This window comes from Nanorana parkeri, unplaced genomic scaffold, assembly GCF_000935625.1.
Source record: "Nanorana parkeri isolate BGI_ZX_2015 unplaced genomic scaffold, ASM93562v1 scaffold1078, whole genome shotgun sequence".
NCBI classification, from domain to species: Eukaryota; Metazoa; Chordata; class Amphibia; order Anura; family Dicroglossidae; genus Nanorana; species Nanorana parkeri.
Window position 1 is genome coordinate 201265 of NW_017307346.1, and position 17552 is coordinate 218816.

At 40.7% G+C, this 17552-nt stretch overlaps 1 protein-coding gene across 1 annotated transcript in view; it reads right to left on the reverse strand.

Moving 5' to 3' along the window:
• LOC108796197 (bombesin-like) overlaps positions 1–15239 on the reverse strand; it is an 18849-nt gene extending 3610 nt beyond the window's left edge. The window contains exon 1 of the mRNA XM_018567639.1: positions 14990–15239. Coding sequence (XP_018423141.1) covers positions 14990–15152 — 163 coding nt within the window. The 5' untranslated portion in view covers positions 15153–15239. The remainder of the gene's footprint in view (positions 1–14989) is intronic.
• Positions 15240–17552: the final 2313 nt, after the last annotated feature.

The window sequence follows — 17552 nt, forward strand, 5'->3', positions numbered from 1 at the left end:
GCTCATAAAATAAAGTGTACCAAGCAAGGCTCCTCCATTGCTGGGGTGGGCAGGGAATATACTCAAATCATCTCTGAATTGGTGCTGACACTGTCCTTCCTTCTGGAGTGTGGCTACTTATGTTCCCCATGGTCTGTGTGTGTGTTGTAAAGTAGCTGCCAAACTTGCTTCCATGATGGACTACAATCTCAGTACCCAAATTAGTAAAGTAAACATGTGATTGTAGTCTATCACGGGAGCGAGTCTGGAGCAGTGGCTACTTTACAACGCACACAGGGACCATGGGGAACAATAGTAGTCACCCTCCGGAAGGAAGGACAGTATCATCACCTATTCAGAGATGATTTGAGGCTCTACAGCCGAGTGAAACACAAATAAGATACATTTTTGTTATTAGTTAAGCTACTTGAATGCATTTTTAAGATTTAACTCCTGAGTTTCGTGTCACTTTAAATAGTCTTCACCCCACATTAAAGCAAGATCATTGAACTGTATCTAAATCCAAGAAAAAATATTATATTGCTGTTTACCAGTCATTATATGTGGTAGCTGAATCCATTTTCTTTATTTCCATTTTGTTCATGCCGATTCCGCCAGTTAACATACTTCCTTTGCAAGGGTGTCAATGCTTACTCACTGTACTGTATCTATAGAGGAACAGCATTGTCAGCCTAGCATAGAACTGCAACGTCAAAGCAAAAAAAGCGCCAAGGGCAATCACTCCTCAATGGGATATAGTCATGGGCATGCTGCAGGATGCTGCACCAATACAGCCAGGGGAACTGTGAAATCTGGAAAGTAAGCACAAAGGAGGACGCCTTTCCTGGTGCAGACACATTTTATTCAAATGGTCATAGTTTTGAGATGGCAGGCAAGTGGACATCAGCAGAGCGGTTCCTATGTGCGGTTATCGTTGACGCGTTTCTGGGGCACGCCCCCTTCATCAGAACATAGAGTCACCTTCCTCATCCTATACTAAAAGGTATACCTACTACGTTTTTCCAGCAATAGCTGTCTGTGACATCTTTTTGTTGTCATCGGGCTCGGTTCCACCAGCCCGTCCGGTTTTTGGGTGCTGTGATTGAACGGAGCGGCGGTGACACCCAGTAGGTGGAGCCCAATATGGTCCAGCTCCCATTGGTTGGCCGCCTTGCTCCGCCCATTAGAGTTTCCCTAGACGGAGACCGTCCACAGCTTTGGTAATCGGCATTATGACGAGCCGCTGAGACTCGTCCTTGATTGGCCAGGTATTCCTTTTATTATAGGATGAGGAAGGTGACGCTATGTTCTGATGAAGGGGGCGTGCCCCGGAACCGCGTCAACGATAACCGCACATAGGAACCGCTCTGCTGATGTCCACTTGCCTGCCATCGATCCATTCTTCCATGGCTTTTATTCATTTATGTTTGTGAGTACCTTTTTTATTGCTATGACCATTTGAATAAAATGTATCTGCACCAGGAAAGGCGCCCTCTTTTGTGCTTACTTTCTAGCATAGAACTGCATTAGGACTATAGAACCCCTCACAATCTGCTCATCTCCATATCATATTATGTTCTAATTTTTTTTTTTTGTCCGTTTGCTTGAGAGCTGGATAATGGGGAGTTTACTGTACTTTCTCTCCCATGTTACACAAAGATGCAGCAAATAACATTTGATAGGAAACTTATTGAGGTTTTTTACCTGAGAACCTTCAACCGATTTTTTTAAAAGGCTATGCAACCTTGTACTTGACAAGTGTCATGTTAATTTACTGATGTGATGTAAATATGGGGCTCTATTGGGTAATGAAAGTTTCATAAAGGTTACTGTTCACATGGGTATGCTTTTCTTTTTCTCTTGTAAGACATTTACATTATTGATGCTTTCTAATGGATGCCTTGTACTCATCAATCTAATAAATAACATTAGCTTTACAGCTTGCTATGAACATTCTAATAATATGAAAAACATACAAATTGTCTTCATTTAATGTTGAAATAAATAAGTCATGATATAGGAATTGATTTGTCAGCTGTAAATCATGCTGTTCAGAAATAATTAAACTACTTCAAACTAGTACAACAAACGCATAGTAATATCAACTTAAGTGGGCCATACATGCAACTATAATGCAATCACCCCAAGGTTTTTTTTTTTACAAATTGTCATATAAGCATACATGTATGTTTATGCATATGGAGGTAGAAGCAAACCCAGACATCTTCAACCAAAATATCTCTGCCCAGGACGTCTGGCACTGTGTGCTTGTACCCACAGATGTGATAACCTTTGCCTGACCAGGTTAATGTAGTTTCACAAGATATTAGAATATTTCTTAGCAGGTAAACCTGCTAAAAAGGTGTTAAAACCTACCAAAAACATGAATCTCCGTGTTAATCATATTTATTCTCTATTGTTATAAGACCTAAATTTATGAACAAAAGGGTCAGTCCACCCAAAAGTCAAAGTTTTCCAAAAACATTAGAAACGAAGACTAAGAACAATAAGAAAAGTTATTTAGCAGTGGCCGGCCAGCAGATCCAAGAGTTATACCGGTATTATATAGTTATAGGTGGAACCTGGTGGGCTGCCAACCGCTGGCTTCTTATATGTCTTGGATACTCTAACAGTGAGATCTCCCTGCCATAATACCAGACTTTGTTTTTGTCCCTCTTCGACAATCCAATAGGGCATGTGAGAACCCCTCATATTGTCCTTAGTAGATGTACAGACCCAGAAAATCAAATGTAGAGTGCACAAATGCAGCCCATGGGTGGTATAACTCTACAACATCTACCAAAAACAGATATATTTGTGGACTGGCCCTTCAAGCCAAGAATAGGTTAAACAGGATTTTTTAGTTATTTCCAATAGCATTCTAGTAGCATTTATCTGATTACAATAGGCTCTTCTATTGCAGTGAGTTTAATAACAAATATTCACTTTAAGTGTGCATTTATATTTTTATTGTGTTCAAGTTGAGCTTGTGCTCTTTCTCAATTCACACATCTATCTTGTTTTCAAAGTTATGCATGAAATCCACTTTACAGCATGATATATGGTGCTATGAGTGCCAATAACAGATCTGCTGCTCAAAATGATTAAGTATAATTAATTCTGTTTTGTAATCTTATTGTTATTGGGTTTTAGTCAAGTGCTAATGAGAGTCTAAGGCTTGCAAACTCTTGTACCAAGTATCCCTGAACCACATAACTTTCAACACTGTCAGAACAAGTGAGTTTGCACATTTTTTTTATCCTTACTTGAATTAACACAGATAGGCCAACCTCAACACACCCCTACCTCATGCACCCCAGTTTTACCCGCACCCAGCACTATTTACAGATGTTGACGTAGTGCAGTGAAACCATAAATTCTACTGTATATAGAATGGTTGTATTTTTGGTTCAGACTTTAGCTGCAGTCCTGACTAAAAAAAGGGATTATCTAGATTAGGAACCCTCTTCATTACAGGGGACTCACAAGCAAATAGTGCTACTAAATGCCTGTGTAATGGTTGACAAAATATATGATAATAATAATATTAATCAAAACTGAAAGTTTTGGAGTCCTTTAACATATGCAGGGTTATTCACAAAAGGGTGAAGAGTTTGGAGAAGGCAGGAGGAATGAACAATCTAGGCCAAAATAGCAGATTTGGAAACATTCTCCAATTCATCTCACTTTCGAGTTCAGCTATGTTGTCCTAGATTGTTCACTTCTCCTGCCTTCTCCAAACCCTTTACCCTTTTGTGAATAACCCTGATAGTTTTAACTATTCATATAAGGTGACTATCTCCAAAAAGTCCAGTCATGTGTCCCCTTCAGTGATACGGTGTTATAAGATGACTAGACTGCTTACACTAGCTGTTCCCTTGATAAAATACCCATCAAGATAAACTTGTAAACCACTGGTAGTTATAGAAAAGAGGTGGTTACTGGGGATTAGCAAAATTCTGAGGTTTAGTCAGCAAAAGCGTCTCCTCCTTCCATCTTCTCCAGGGTGGGGGCCGGGCCAGGGTGACCTCCCACACATGTGCACAGGAGTTACTATGTCCCGGCACAAAATTGTATATGTAACAAGCCCCTTGCTCGCTCGTTTCCACTCTCCCGGCACTCCTTAGATTTCAGACTGCAGCGTCTGATATTTCGGACATCCGATAATTTGGGATTCAAACTACAGCTCTGTGCCGTTCGTATCCAGTGGTGATAGCTCACAACAAACACCAGGTAGGCTGCATGTAATTTCAAACAGGAATCTCGTTTATTGGATGCACACACACACTTTTATAAACAACAGTTTGAAGGTGGTCCAACCGACCACCTTCCTATTGGTCAACTGCAAAGTATCCTCCAGTCCTCACCTAGGTCCTCTTGGCCATGCAAATGAGGACTCGAAACAGTGCAAATAGGGATTGGTCCATAGTCTAGCCCTTAGGCTCCTCCAGCAGCCCCAGTGACGGTTCAGTCCGTCACAGGTGGGCTTCTTGCGGTTTTGGGAAATGCATTGGAGTTAAGGGAGAAGGTAAATTAATGGGTGGGTTTCTTGGGGGGGGGGGGGGAAAAAGCAGAACTAAACTGTCAGATCAAATGCAGGAGATTCCAGAATCCAGGAGATGTTTGCCATAATGTGCAGGTATGCACTGTATATTTCCACGTTATGGCAGCCTTAGTCAGCAAAAGCGTCTCCTCCTTCCATCTTCTCCAGGGTGGGGGCCGGGCCAGGGTGACCTCGCACACAAAATTGTGCAGAGACTGTAGACTGAGCTGTGCATGCACAGATAAATGTGAATTTAGAGAATAACTTCTGACAGGCAGGTAGCAACATCAATGACAGAAGAGATACAAACAGTCTCTGTGATAAAAAAGACCTACTTGTCAGCAGTCTTTACAAAAAGCAAGTTTAGTCTCGCTGTGTGGGTGCAGTGGGCTTTAAATGGCTCCTGAGAGTTACAGAAGCTCTTCAGAGTTACTGAAGCTCCTTCCAACTATTCTGGACTTGTACTTCTGCCAAAAAACAGCCCTTCATTAGCCACATTATTTTGTGCATTTTTTACAAAAAGAACAAAAACAGTATTATTAAAAAAAATCAGCAAATAATATGTACACCAACGCTAGAAGTCTGGCAAATAAAATAGAGGAGCTTGAAAACAAAAAAGGAAAGAAAAACACAAATACAAAGCACAGTACATGAAATAAAGTAAACTACCCTTTGCTGGGTTTTTTGTTTTTTTTAAGCACATTTCACCTAAGCAATTCAATGAGCAAAAAGGTACATTTGCTGCAAAATCAACATTGCCAAAATCATGTTGCCTTTTCCTAGTGCTTACCAAAAGATGACTTTCCTGAGCCAAATAGGAATGAGTACAGTGAGCCCCCAAGGCCCCGTATTATTCCTATGCAGTTAGATGTTAGAGCCATCAATGTCTTGATCATTATGTCCCCCTACTTAAGCAAATTGAAACATCTAAATGTTTGTAAGTAAAATATATATAGGGTTTGAAATTCTGCATTTAAGAGGTATATAGAGTAATGTGCATATTACGAGAGCATAAAAAGTGAAGTAATTTTTCACAGTGAGGAACAGTTTTGTATTCAATTTTAGGCAGGACTATTACATAGAGTGGAAATGCCAGCCTTTAATCTAGATAAACAATGCATAGATACACATACCCTTACATACCTTGTTATTGGAAATTTCAGATGTAAAAATCTCTGTCTGTGTATTTATTAAATGTCAATGTATGCCTTGTTAAATTCTAAGAAGGCTGGTTAGACCCCACAGTGCCCTGGTGAGATCCCACAGAGCCCTGCTACCCCGGGGAGGCCCCCTCAAAGCCCTGATGAGACCCCACAGAGCCCTGGTTCAACCAGGGCTCTGTGGGGTCTCACCGGGGCTCTTTGGCGTCTCACCAGGGCCCTGAGGGGTCTCACTAGGCCAGTGAAACCGCACATAGCCATGGTGGGACCCCATAGAGCCCTGGTGAGACCCTACAGAGCCCTGGTTTAACCAGGGCACTGTGGGATCTCACCAGGGCTCTGAGGGGTCTAACCAGGCTGGCGAGACTCCCACATAGCCCTCGTGAGACTCTACAGAGCCCTGGTGTTGGTGAGACCCTACAGAGCCCTGGTTTAACCAGGGCACTGTGGGATCTCACCAGGGCTCTGAGGGGTCTAACCAGGCTGGCGAGACTCCCACATAGCCCTCGTGAGACTCTACAGAGCCCTGGTGTTGGTGAGACCCTACAGAGCCCTGGTTTAACCAGGGCACTGTGGGATCTCACCAGGGCTCTGAGGGGTCTAACCAGGCTGGCGAGACTCCCACATAGCCCTCGTGAGACTCTACAGAGCCCTGGTGTTGGTGAGACCCTACAGAGCCCTGGTTTAACCAGGGCACTGTGGGATCTCACCAGGGCTCTGAGGGGTCTAACCAGGCTGGCGAGACTCCCACATAGCCCTCGTGAGACTCTACAGAGCCCTGGTGTTGGTGAGACCCTACAGAGCCCTGGTTTAACCAGGGCACTGTGGGATCTCACCAGGGCTCTGAGGGGTCTAACCAGGCTGGTGAGACCCCACAGAGCCCTGGTGAGACTCTACAGAGCCCTGGTTTATTCAGGGTTCTGTGGGGTCTCACCAAGGCTCTTTGGGGGTCTCACTGGGGCTCTGTGGGGTCTCACCAGTCTGGTTAAACCCCACAGAGCCCCTGTGAGACCCCACAGGCCTGAGTGGGGCCTCATGTTAAGGTTTCGCCTAAGGCCTCGCAAACTCTAGAGCCGCCTCTGCATGTTTGTACTAGTATGGTTGAGTTAATATGAGCATGCTCTGTACTATTGGTAGATTAGTTCACATGCACATGCTCTGTTCTAATATGGATGAGTTAATATGAGCATGCTCTGTAACTGTGTTAGAGTAGTTCACATGAGTATGCTCTGTACAAGAATTGGAACAGTTTACAGCAGTATGGTCTGTACTAGTAATGGAGTAGTACACATGAGCATGCTCTGTACTAATAATGGATTAGTTAATATGAGCTTTCTCTGTACCTGTATTAGAGTAGTCTCATGAGTATGCTCTGTAATAGTATTGGAACAGTTTACATGAGCATGCTCTATACTAGTAATAGAGTAGTTCATATGAGCATGCTCTGTACTAGTAATGTAGTGGTTAATTTGAGCATGCTCTGTACTAGTAATGGAGTAGTGCACATAGGCATGCTCTGGACTAGTAATGGAGTAGTGCACATGATCATGCTCTGTACTTGTTTTAGAGTAGTTTACATGAGCATGCTATGTACTAGTAATGGAATAGTTCATGTTAGCATGCTCTGTACTGGCAATGGAGTGTTTTACAAGAGCATGCTCTGTACTTGTAATAGAGTAATTCACAAAGACATGCTCTGTACTAACAATGTAGAGTAGTTCATAGCATGTGCTATACTAGTAATGGAGCAGTTTGTGTAAGCATGATCTGTACTAGTAATACAGTAGTAAATATTCTCATATATGCTTATTTCTGACTGGATGGCAACTCCATGTTAGCATATAGCAGGTTATTTTCATATTTGTGGCACAGAGATTTAGGCACAAGATTTGTTTGGTGCCAGTTATTTAGCACATAATAAATAGGTATCACCGCTTTTATCACATTACTTTTTTTAATGTGACAGTATGTCAGGATTAGATTGACAGATGAGGTTTTGAGATGGGGATATGCAGTTGAGGCTAATATTACATGGTCATTTGGTGCAGGAGATCATCGAGTGCCCGTGTTTGGCTGGTTCCACTTAGCCCATGCTGTCAATGTCTTCTGGCAAAGGTGTTTCGGTTAGAGAAGCCTCTAAAATGAATTGGGTAGCCCAAAAGCTGCATCTAACTGTCAGTTATATGCTGCATGATGCAATGTCTGATGAATGCAGCTAAAGCATCTTGAGCCAAACCCTTTTTTTATATTTTTTGCTAAAACATGTTTATTGCACTGCCGTATCCTTGTTAATATTGGACCTTAGTTTTTGGTGTTGATCATTTTTGTGACGATTAGCAAATAACCTGGTAAAACCTATGCATATGTGGTAACTATAAATATACGCAATGTAAATACTTGTATACAGATACAGTTGCGGATTAATTATATGTACATGCCATAGAAAATATAATGATGAATGGGGTCCACGGTTTATAGCATACTTTTCATTAGTAGCATAGTAGAAATTTACCCATAACATTTTAGTTTGGGATAGAGCTACTTTAGCTCATTAATCTCTTTATCTCCAATTTTATACTTCATAATACCCTTTTAGGGCAACATCATATACAAAATATTGACTTATAACAGCTCTGCATAACTTACTATGGCACTGCACACCTCATTAGGTTACAATAGTGTGGTCTTGCTTCATGTAAGGGAGTGTTGGGTCTGTTGTGCGCCTGAATGACATAGTCAGCTACACTTTCTGGGTCAACTTTGGGATTGCTTCCTCTGGATACAGTATTATGTTGTAAGATTGATGGTTCTGTATAAATACATAGTTTACTTAGGGATAACTATGCAAACTACACACTGATTGTTGGAGCTTAGTTTAATCTTGTAGTACCAGACCTTGAATATTGCAAATTTGTGCGTCAAGAAGCACTAATATTCAGCTAAACTTGAACACTTGATAGCTGGCCTGAATGTATGAGCTAAGCTTATTTAATATTATTCTAGATTCATATCCAGTGTTGTGTCATTTGATTAACTATTGTGAATGTTTATTTATGAAGGGGGCCCTATTTTGTATGTGTTTTTATAGCTGTGTATGTGTTTGTCCCTATATACATTTATGTTTTGGTTTCTCTTGACTACTTAAATAAAATTAATTTTATGTATATAAGATTTCTCCTTTCGCAATAGACAGGGGCATAAGAGTGGTAGCGCTTTAAGCCATTCTTTAAAACTTTCCTTTACATTTATCCTTGTTTAAATGCTTCAGCGACAGGGTATTCTGCTATGTAATAGGATCACTGTTTAAGTGTTTCTCTGACTTGTGATGAGGACTCATTTTCTTCTTGCACCTCTGCTTAAGGGCTCATGCAGTCAATGGTGTGCCTGCATTTGGAACACATATCAAACGCAGGTCAGCAGATAGCCATTTACTTCAGTGATGTAGTGTGGATTCTGAGGCAGTGTTTAACCTGCTTTGCCTTGTGTTTCTTTGGAAGCAGCAGGCAATATTGAGGTGCATTTGCACTGCAGGCACAGCAGGTTAAATGCATTTCAACATATGTATTTAAGCCTTGCCAGGGAAGGCCTGGGAACCTTTGACCTGGAGGTCAACACAACCAATCAGCCCTTTCATGGTATGGCAAGTATACCATGGTAATTATGCCATGGTCCCTCATTGATTGATTGGCATGGTAAAAGATGGGTGTTCCTAAATGGGATGATTTATTGTGATACACCCTTTAATCTTCCAGCATCAGCTTTCTTTGTAGGTCGTGGAATTTTGTTCCATGACCTCACAGAGCTGCAATAGAAGTTATTTCTTAAATACTCTCCCCTGCCAAACACCATGATCACAGGTATCAATGAGGAGCAAGTAGCTACAGTATATACTTCACAGCATCTGCCAGTGGCTGTGGGTCCCGCTCTGATCGATGTATGCATGGTGACATATCTTATTCAGGGACACAGCCTAACATACTGTATGTTATTAGAACTGGCCCAGGGGGCATATACCTCCCAGCCCAGTCTTCCATTGAACAGCGCTCATGTGCAAAAGTCAGCATGACAACAACACCCTTCTAACGGGGGCCTTTACATGGGAAAAAAGTTTTACTACAGTGTCACTGTTATATTAAAGTATGGGATAAAATCTTTAGCACTGTTAGTGTTTCCATTGTTGTTTGAGAGGCAGTATACCTCAAACCACTGCTTTAAGTTCAAAAAAAGATATGTTATCAATTAGCGGCCTCCCATTTAAGTTTTGCCTCAGTATACATCACATATTTTAAACTGTTTTGTTCCCCTTCGTTTATATTGTTCCAGTTCTTTACATTGCCTGTGTGGGCAAATCACCTACTGCATTACTGCACTACATCACAATTGTTCTGCTATAACTGACAGTTGGGCTGTCATTCATTGAGGCAGTGGCATGACTTCTGTTATAGCTCTGTACAGTAATAAGTGAAGCTATCACTGTTCAAGGCAAATGCTCCAAACCCCACTGCAACACCGAGCTGCAGGTCTGGTCCATATACATCGCAATGACCATCCAACAAGCAAAAGATTACGCCACGATCAGGCTGCAGAAACTCTTCATCAGGAAATACTTGGCATAACACAAATATAGTTTCTGATGCATTTCACATTACTCCCAGCATTTCTTCTAAGAATATATTCTTTGATAAACTGATGGATGTGTGAAATGTGCCAAAAATGTGTATGATAATCTTTTGTGTTGTTATTACTGTCTCTATCCCCATTGGAGAGAATTCCCATGATTCCCCAGTGTAAAGCTCACCAGACACATTGCAATCTGACTGTACATGTTTGGCACAATCTCCTTTACATTTACCAAAACTTAATATGGGGACCTACCTAAATTATCCAATCAGGCAGGCCCGGGCACTACAAAGTTGTTGATAGATTTAGGCTATGTTCACACCATGTCTGGACCAGATCTGCAAACGCAGTGCAGTGTGTTTTGCCACATTTGTATGCATTTTTTATGCTTTCCATGCGTTCCAGTGCATCCCAAACCAGATAAAATGAGACAAGCAGTATCTTATTTGTCTGGACCGGAACGGACTGCGCTGGTGTGAACAGAGCCCAGAAATACCATAGGGATACATTGGGATTTTTTTTGGTCCGGGAACAAACTGTTCTGGTCTGAACAAGATCCGGACATGGTGTGAACAAGCCCTTAGAGTAGATTGTAGAGTCAAATTGTAATGTGTGTCGTGAGCCTAAACCCAAACATCTGTAAAAATGTGGCACAGGTTCTCACAATATCCTGCGCTATCCTAAACTTTAAAAAAACTAAAGCTTTGGCTGCAATTGATGGATGTGGAATACAGTGTTTGAATTCCCAACTAAATATTATGGAACAGTTTACATTTAAACTCACCCCAACCTTCTATCACACTCTCAAATGCCTAAACAAACCCTGCAGGGAGCAATATGGGGGCCTCTCCTATACCAAATTATATTTTTTATTTTTCACTGTACCATAAGTGGTTTGGAAGATTGATAGGCAAGAGGGGTGTATGACACTGATTTTTTTTATTTCTCCTAGGACAACTACTTGTTTACATTGTCTTTTAAAGTGAATCTTTGGTTAACCCAAAACTACAAACTGCCTCCTTCTATTTACTGAAGGCATTCTCCAGATATCGTAATGTCTGGTTACATCTTCTGCAGAGTGCCCCATTAGCCTAAAATACTGCGGTGCTCTGACATGTGAACCCGACATGTGAACCCATGGTCAACATATTTGACTGCCTTTTCCCACCTACTAAGCATTCTTATTGGCCCATCATGGTAATGGATAGACTCTCTCACCAATACTGAGCCTCAGGAGGCTAGAGCAGATGGACCCTGCTGGCTGAATGTTTAGGCATCCTGTATCTGGATTCAGGTAGCACGTTGCAGAAAACAATATTGGATGTACAGGCACCTGTCAGTACACAGTAAGTGATGGTTTTGTAGTTAAGGGTTCCTCACAGGTTTGCTTTGAATTGCAGCATATATGTCTAGGTCCTGGCAACCATTAATATTTAATACAAATATGCTTCATACTAAGAAAGTGCTTCCTGATGACAGCGCTTAGGGGTCTATTCGCAAAGCTGCCGAAGGATCTGGCCTTAGCTTCGGCCGATCCTTCGGCTAGCTTCGGATATACCTTCCAAAACAAAGGCTGGTTGGCTTTGCTTGACACTTGGCCTTTGTTTAAGCCCTAAAGTAAGCGAATGGTGTTTGTCTGGGTATAGACTAACAGAACTTGCCACAGTATATCTTTGTAGACAGAAATAAATAAAATACCCTCATTGTATCACAATTTCATCTAAATATTCAACAATTATATTACATTCTAAACATTTTTGCCTTTAGATTTATAAATGTTTTAGCATGGGTTCGTACTATTCTGTGTAATATGTATTAGGCATAGCTGATATATTTCGATATTTCTTTGCTACAGATAATAGAAACTAGATTGCTTGTGTATTAAACAGTGAATTTTTAATGAATACACTAATTGTATTGCATAGATACAAGCTATTTTTAGTGTAACAGCAGTCAGGGGAAAGAATTGTTGCTGCAACTGGTTTGTTTCAAGAAGGATCACTGCATACACGAGCCTAATAAATCCTAAACCATGCTGACTGAGCGGCTAATACCTTGCTTTTCTTTGTTATGATGCTGGGTTTTATTCCCACTTGGGGCACTATTTGAATGGCATATGCATGTCGTTACTGTTTTTGCATAGGTTTTCCTACCACATACCAGAGGTGTAGTGATATGTAACTGGCATCTGGCTCAATTAGCCCTTGTCTGAATTTCGTGCTCCAGCTTAGCCAGCCCAAACCCGTTATTAGTAAGAAGGAGGGCTGGGTGCAGAGCTAGATACGTAGTTATATAAAAGTCAAAAATGTTAATGCCTGACATACAGGTGAAACTCAAATAATTAGAATATCGTGCAAAAGTAATTGCAGTAAGTGCTGCAAAAGGGGCCCAAACCAAGTACTGAGTACATATGCATGCTTGTACTTTTCAGAGGTCAGATATTGTTCTATGTACAATCCTTGTTTTATTGATTGCATGTAATAATCTACTTTTTTGAGGTTGTGGATTTGGGGTTCTTGGGGTTTTCATGAGCTGTAAGCCATAATCATCACAATTATGACAAATCACGGCTTGAATTATCTTGCTTTGCATGTAATGAGTCTATCTCATATATTAGTTTCACCTTTTAAGTTGCATTAGTGAAATAAATGAACTTTGCACGATATTCTAATTATTCGAGTTTCACCTGTACAGTAGCATAGAATCATATGTATATTGTATACCAATTCTTGTTGAAAACCAAACACTGGTCACTGGGGGAAGCCATAATACTAAGAAAGGGACACAGGGAAGAGAAGCTCCTCAGCCTAGAACAAAACATTTGACATTTGATGCATTCATCCTGGAGCAGGTTGCACCTTTAGAGGTGACTAAATCACAGCTAAATGCACATCCCCAATGTTGTTGTTAATTAACTTGAATTTACTTGTCTGTCTTTTGTTCAGATGTTAAAGTGACTCTAAACTCAGAAGTTAAATGTTAAAAATGCATCCAAGTACGCTAAGTATTAACATAAATGTATTTTATTTGAGTATCACTCGGCTGTAGATCCTCAAATCATTTCTGAATTCATGCTGACACCATCCTTCTTTCTGGAGGTGGCTACTTTTGTTCCCCATGGTCGCTGTGTGTGTTGTATAGTAGCCACCACTCCAAGCTCATTCCCATCATGGACTACAATTTCACGTTTAGTTTACTAATTTGTACTGAGATTGTAGTCCATCACAGGAGTGAGCTTGGAGCGCTGGCTATTCTACAACACATGCAACCACCATGAGGAACAAAAGTAGCCACTGTCCAGAAGAAAGGACGTTGTCAGCCCCAATTCAGAGATGGTTTGAGGATCTACAACTGAGTGATACACAAATAAGCTGCGTTTTTTTAAATAGTTAAGGTACGTTAAAGCATATTTAAGATTTATCTCCTGAGTTTAGTGTCACTTTAAGGAACAGGCTAGATGGAAGTTAATACAACCAAAATAGTAATGTTCTTTTTGTGTGAAGAACAAAACAATAACACTTCTGTGACACGGTGTTTTCATTTCATTTCCCACTGTCTCTTTTTTTTTTGTCAGCAATACGCAGCTTATAAAAGTGTTACTTTTTTAACAGGATAAAAGTGTTACTTAATCTCTCTGATTTGTAATTAGTGGGAATCCTATAGGATTTGTTTTCTGCTCAGGAAGCAACATAGGAGAATGGCTCTAAACAGACACAAAATGTGTCAGGAGCTGCTGCTGCACAAACAGGTTTTTTTTATCAACATGTAAACTCAAGATCATAAGTATAGCATTTCAGCAACATAATAAAGTACGTTTAATTCAACTTCATTAGAAGGATATGCATTTTTGTACATTTGTACAGCCAAGTAGTATAACATTTATGCAAACATAAATAACCTAAAACTAATCATAGAGTTAACAATGTGAGTAGCTAGACAATCTTCTTGATAATAAATATATATATGTAGTATTTTTTTCAAGGCTGTTCTTGCAATGTTTTCTGTTACATTTAGTACACATATATACTATGATCATGTGCATTTAGTAAAGTCATCCAAAATCAAACATACAATGAAAATGACTAGTCTTACCTTGCCGCATCCAAACATATTGTTATAACATAGAAACAGAAACTTTATACAGCAGTTTTTTTTTCCTACATCCCTCCTATGACACCCTATTCATTCAAACACATTGCTACAGAAAGTTATTGAGCAACATGTGGATAGGTATTTAACATATCTAGATAATGGCATTTCTGTGAGCAAGCTCTTTTTTTCTAAGTGCCTATTACTTTTTTAGGATATTCACCTAGAATTTACTTTTCATTTTACTATAGGGCATATTTGAAAAATCAGTGTCATTAACTGTATATAAACCGGACTGACTATTCAGCCTACAATCCTATTCTGTAACTTGACTCTGATTCTAAAAAGACAGCAAAGAAGCCATTGTTGTCAGATTGTGCAACATTTTTATTGCTGCAATCTTCTTGTCAAGTGCCAAGTCAGGGCTTTTTATGTCAAGTCAGTCCTTTTATGTCACTTTCTCCTACTTGACATAGTGACTTTGTAGCAGAATAAGCACTTTCCCATCTTTTTCCCTTGCCTGAGACTAATCCTTTAAACCAATAATAGCTTGCATGTCGATAGGTCTGCATGTGTCTATTATAAAAACTTTACTCACCAATTGCCCACTGATTCCCTGCTCTCTGAAGCACGTTGATTTTGCCTAGTTTGCCAGTTTCCTCCGTGAACTCCACGCACACAGAGGGCGAGATGAGGGAGAAGAGCAGCAGGTTAGCCAGGAACCCAATGGGCAGGATTCTGATGACAGGGACTGCAGACATGTCTGTGCTGTGTGCTCTGTAGAGATGTGTGAGTCTGAGAGATGCCTTGGTTGATCTCTCTTCACTGCCCTCAGTCACTTTATATAGTAGGTGCTCAGGGAGGGGGGCAGCATCCTTGTGATGACTTACACACGCGTTTGCTCACTCTGCAGGGCTTAACCCTACAGCATCCACAGTGATTGTGGTTAAAATGCCCAGGTGTATGGGAAATATTTAATATGCATGACAGAGCTGAGATGTCATGCTACAGGTGCAGCTGCTGAACTCCAGAATAGACATGAAAGGCAGTTATTGTAACCCTTGCACTTCTATCATAGCATAAATATAAATATCGTGAATTCACTAAACTGGTGATATTGAAGAGTACAGTCCATGAAGAACACACTAAAATAATGGCTACATTCACAACGCTAAAATGCATGTTATCTTTACCATAATGATTATTTTTAACCATGTGATTTTTATTTTCATCTCTTACTGCGGAAAACAACGGTTTCTGTGGCACATGCAAATTGTGCCCCATGTATAACGAGACACAGTATATTGTAATGAAAGTTAAAGTGATATTTAAGTCAAAAGGTTTTTAAGATTTTCAAGTACTTACAAATCACTTACAATGGATGCTACCTTCTAAATATCTTAAAGTGTTTTTATGTCCTGCTGCCCCCCTGAGCACTGGCCCTGATATCCTGTTTTAGGGTGCTCCTTTTCTTTGCAGAGTGCTATGGAGCCACTCTTGTGTGGGTAAGCAAGCTGTATGTGTTTCCACAAATACACAGGCACAGCAAGGGGAGCCTCTTCTTGCTTCCCCACCTCCTTCCTCCTTCTTCCCTGCTTTCTCCTCTCTTATCCAAGCTGGTAGAGGGGTGGCTGCTGAAGACTGCTCTCCCTTGTGATCTTGTACTGGACAGGATGTTTAGGGAAGATGAGCTGAGAGAGTTGGAGCTGTTTGGAATCATGATGACTATAAGTGCTTTGGCAAAAATCTAAAGAAATACTTTGCTGGGCAATGTATATTTGTTTGATCTGTATTCATTATTGACAAAAAAGGTTCAGAATTTAATGCCACGCTAAAGTAAGATTATGCATTTGTGGAGGCAGTAATGTGGACCTGAGACAAAAACATTTTCTTGAACATTACGTCCAGATATTTGCATCATCATTACGGTGTCAAGAGTAATGTGAATCAATATGCATACATTCTTTGTTTGATGAGGGAGGGAGATGTATGTAATGCTTTCCTAATTTTACATTGGTACTTGGGTAGACGAATCCATAGAGGATTGCGACAGGTATATGTCTACACATCAACCACAGTGATGAGTGGTGAGCTGGAGAGGAATCATTTTTCACAATTGACTGTAGTGTGTTATGTGTATATAGAAAACAAGAAGCAGAATAGGATTTCATCTTTCTGATTTTAAAGCAGAACTATACTGAAAAAGTAAACAGTTGTGAGCAGGCACACACACATACATATATACACTGAGTGGCCAGATTATTATGACCACCTGATGTTTGTAGGCAAATTAGCTATAATTAGCTATAATTAGTTATTAGTTATTTTTTTCTGAAGATATGGGTAAACAATGCGATTTAACAGCCTTTGAACGTGGGATGATTGTTGGCGCTCGGAGCCATGGAGCGAGTATCAGCAAAACAGCAGAATTAGTTAAATGTTCAAGAGCAGCTGTTGTTAAAGTGTTTAAAGACCGGACTGTCAGCCGAAAATCTGGGTCTGAACGTGCGAATTGTGGCCGCCAGCGACTAGTCAATGTTAGGGCAGAGAGAGAACGGAGAGTGGCAAGACTGGTACAAGACATCAGAAGGGTAACAGTGCAGTGTCAGAGTCCTCGCATCACCTTTCAACATCTCGTGGAGTCACGAGGCGGCCCAACGAAGTCATCTCGTGGAGTCATCGCGTGGCCCAACGAAGTACTGATGGGGTGGTCATAATAATCTGGCCACTCAGTGTATATATATCTAGATATATATCTAGATATATATCTTTTCTGCAATAGAACAAACCTACCTGCCAGTTCACAATGTCCTTTAGGGCTCATTCACATGCATGTCCATGCAGAAACATGTGCCCAGGAGTGACAGCAGACAGTCTAAATCCAGATGTGTGCATCCGTACCTGTACCGATGTACAAGTTCAGATTAGTATTTAACAGCTTGGAGCTACATTCTGTCATTGAGTTGCACAGGCAGCTGCATGTAACAGCTGGGCACAGGTTTCGGCATGGATGTGCATACAGTACGGTTCTGTTTGCCCATGTGAATGACACCTTAGAATGTTTACTTTGCTGCACATACATCTACAGCATTTGACACTTCCATTGCCTGTAACCCCCACAATGCATGCCATGTGCTTTCCTCCAACCCGTACATCACTCC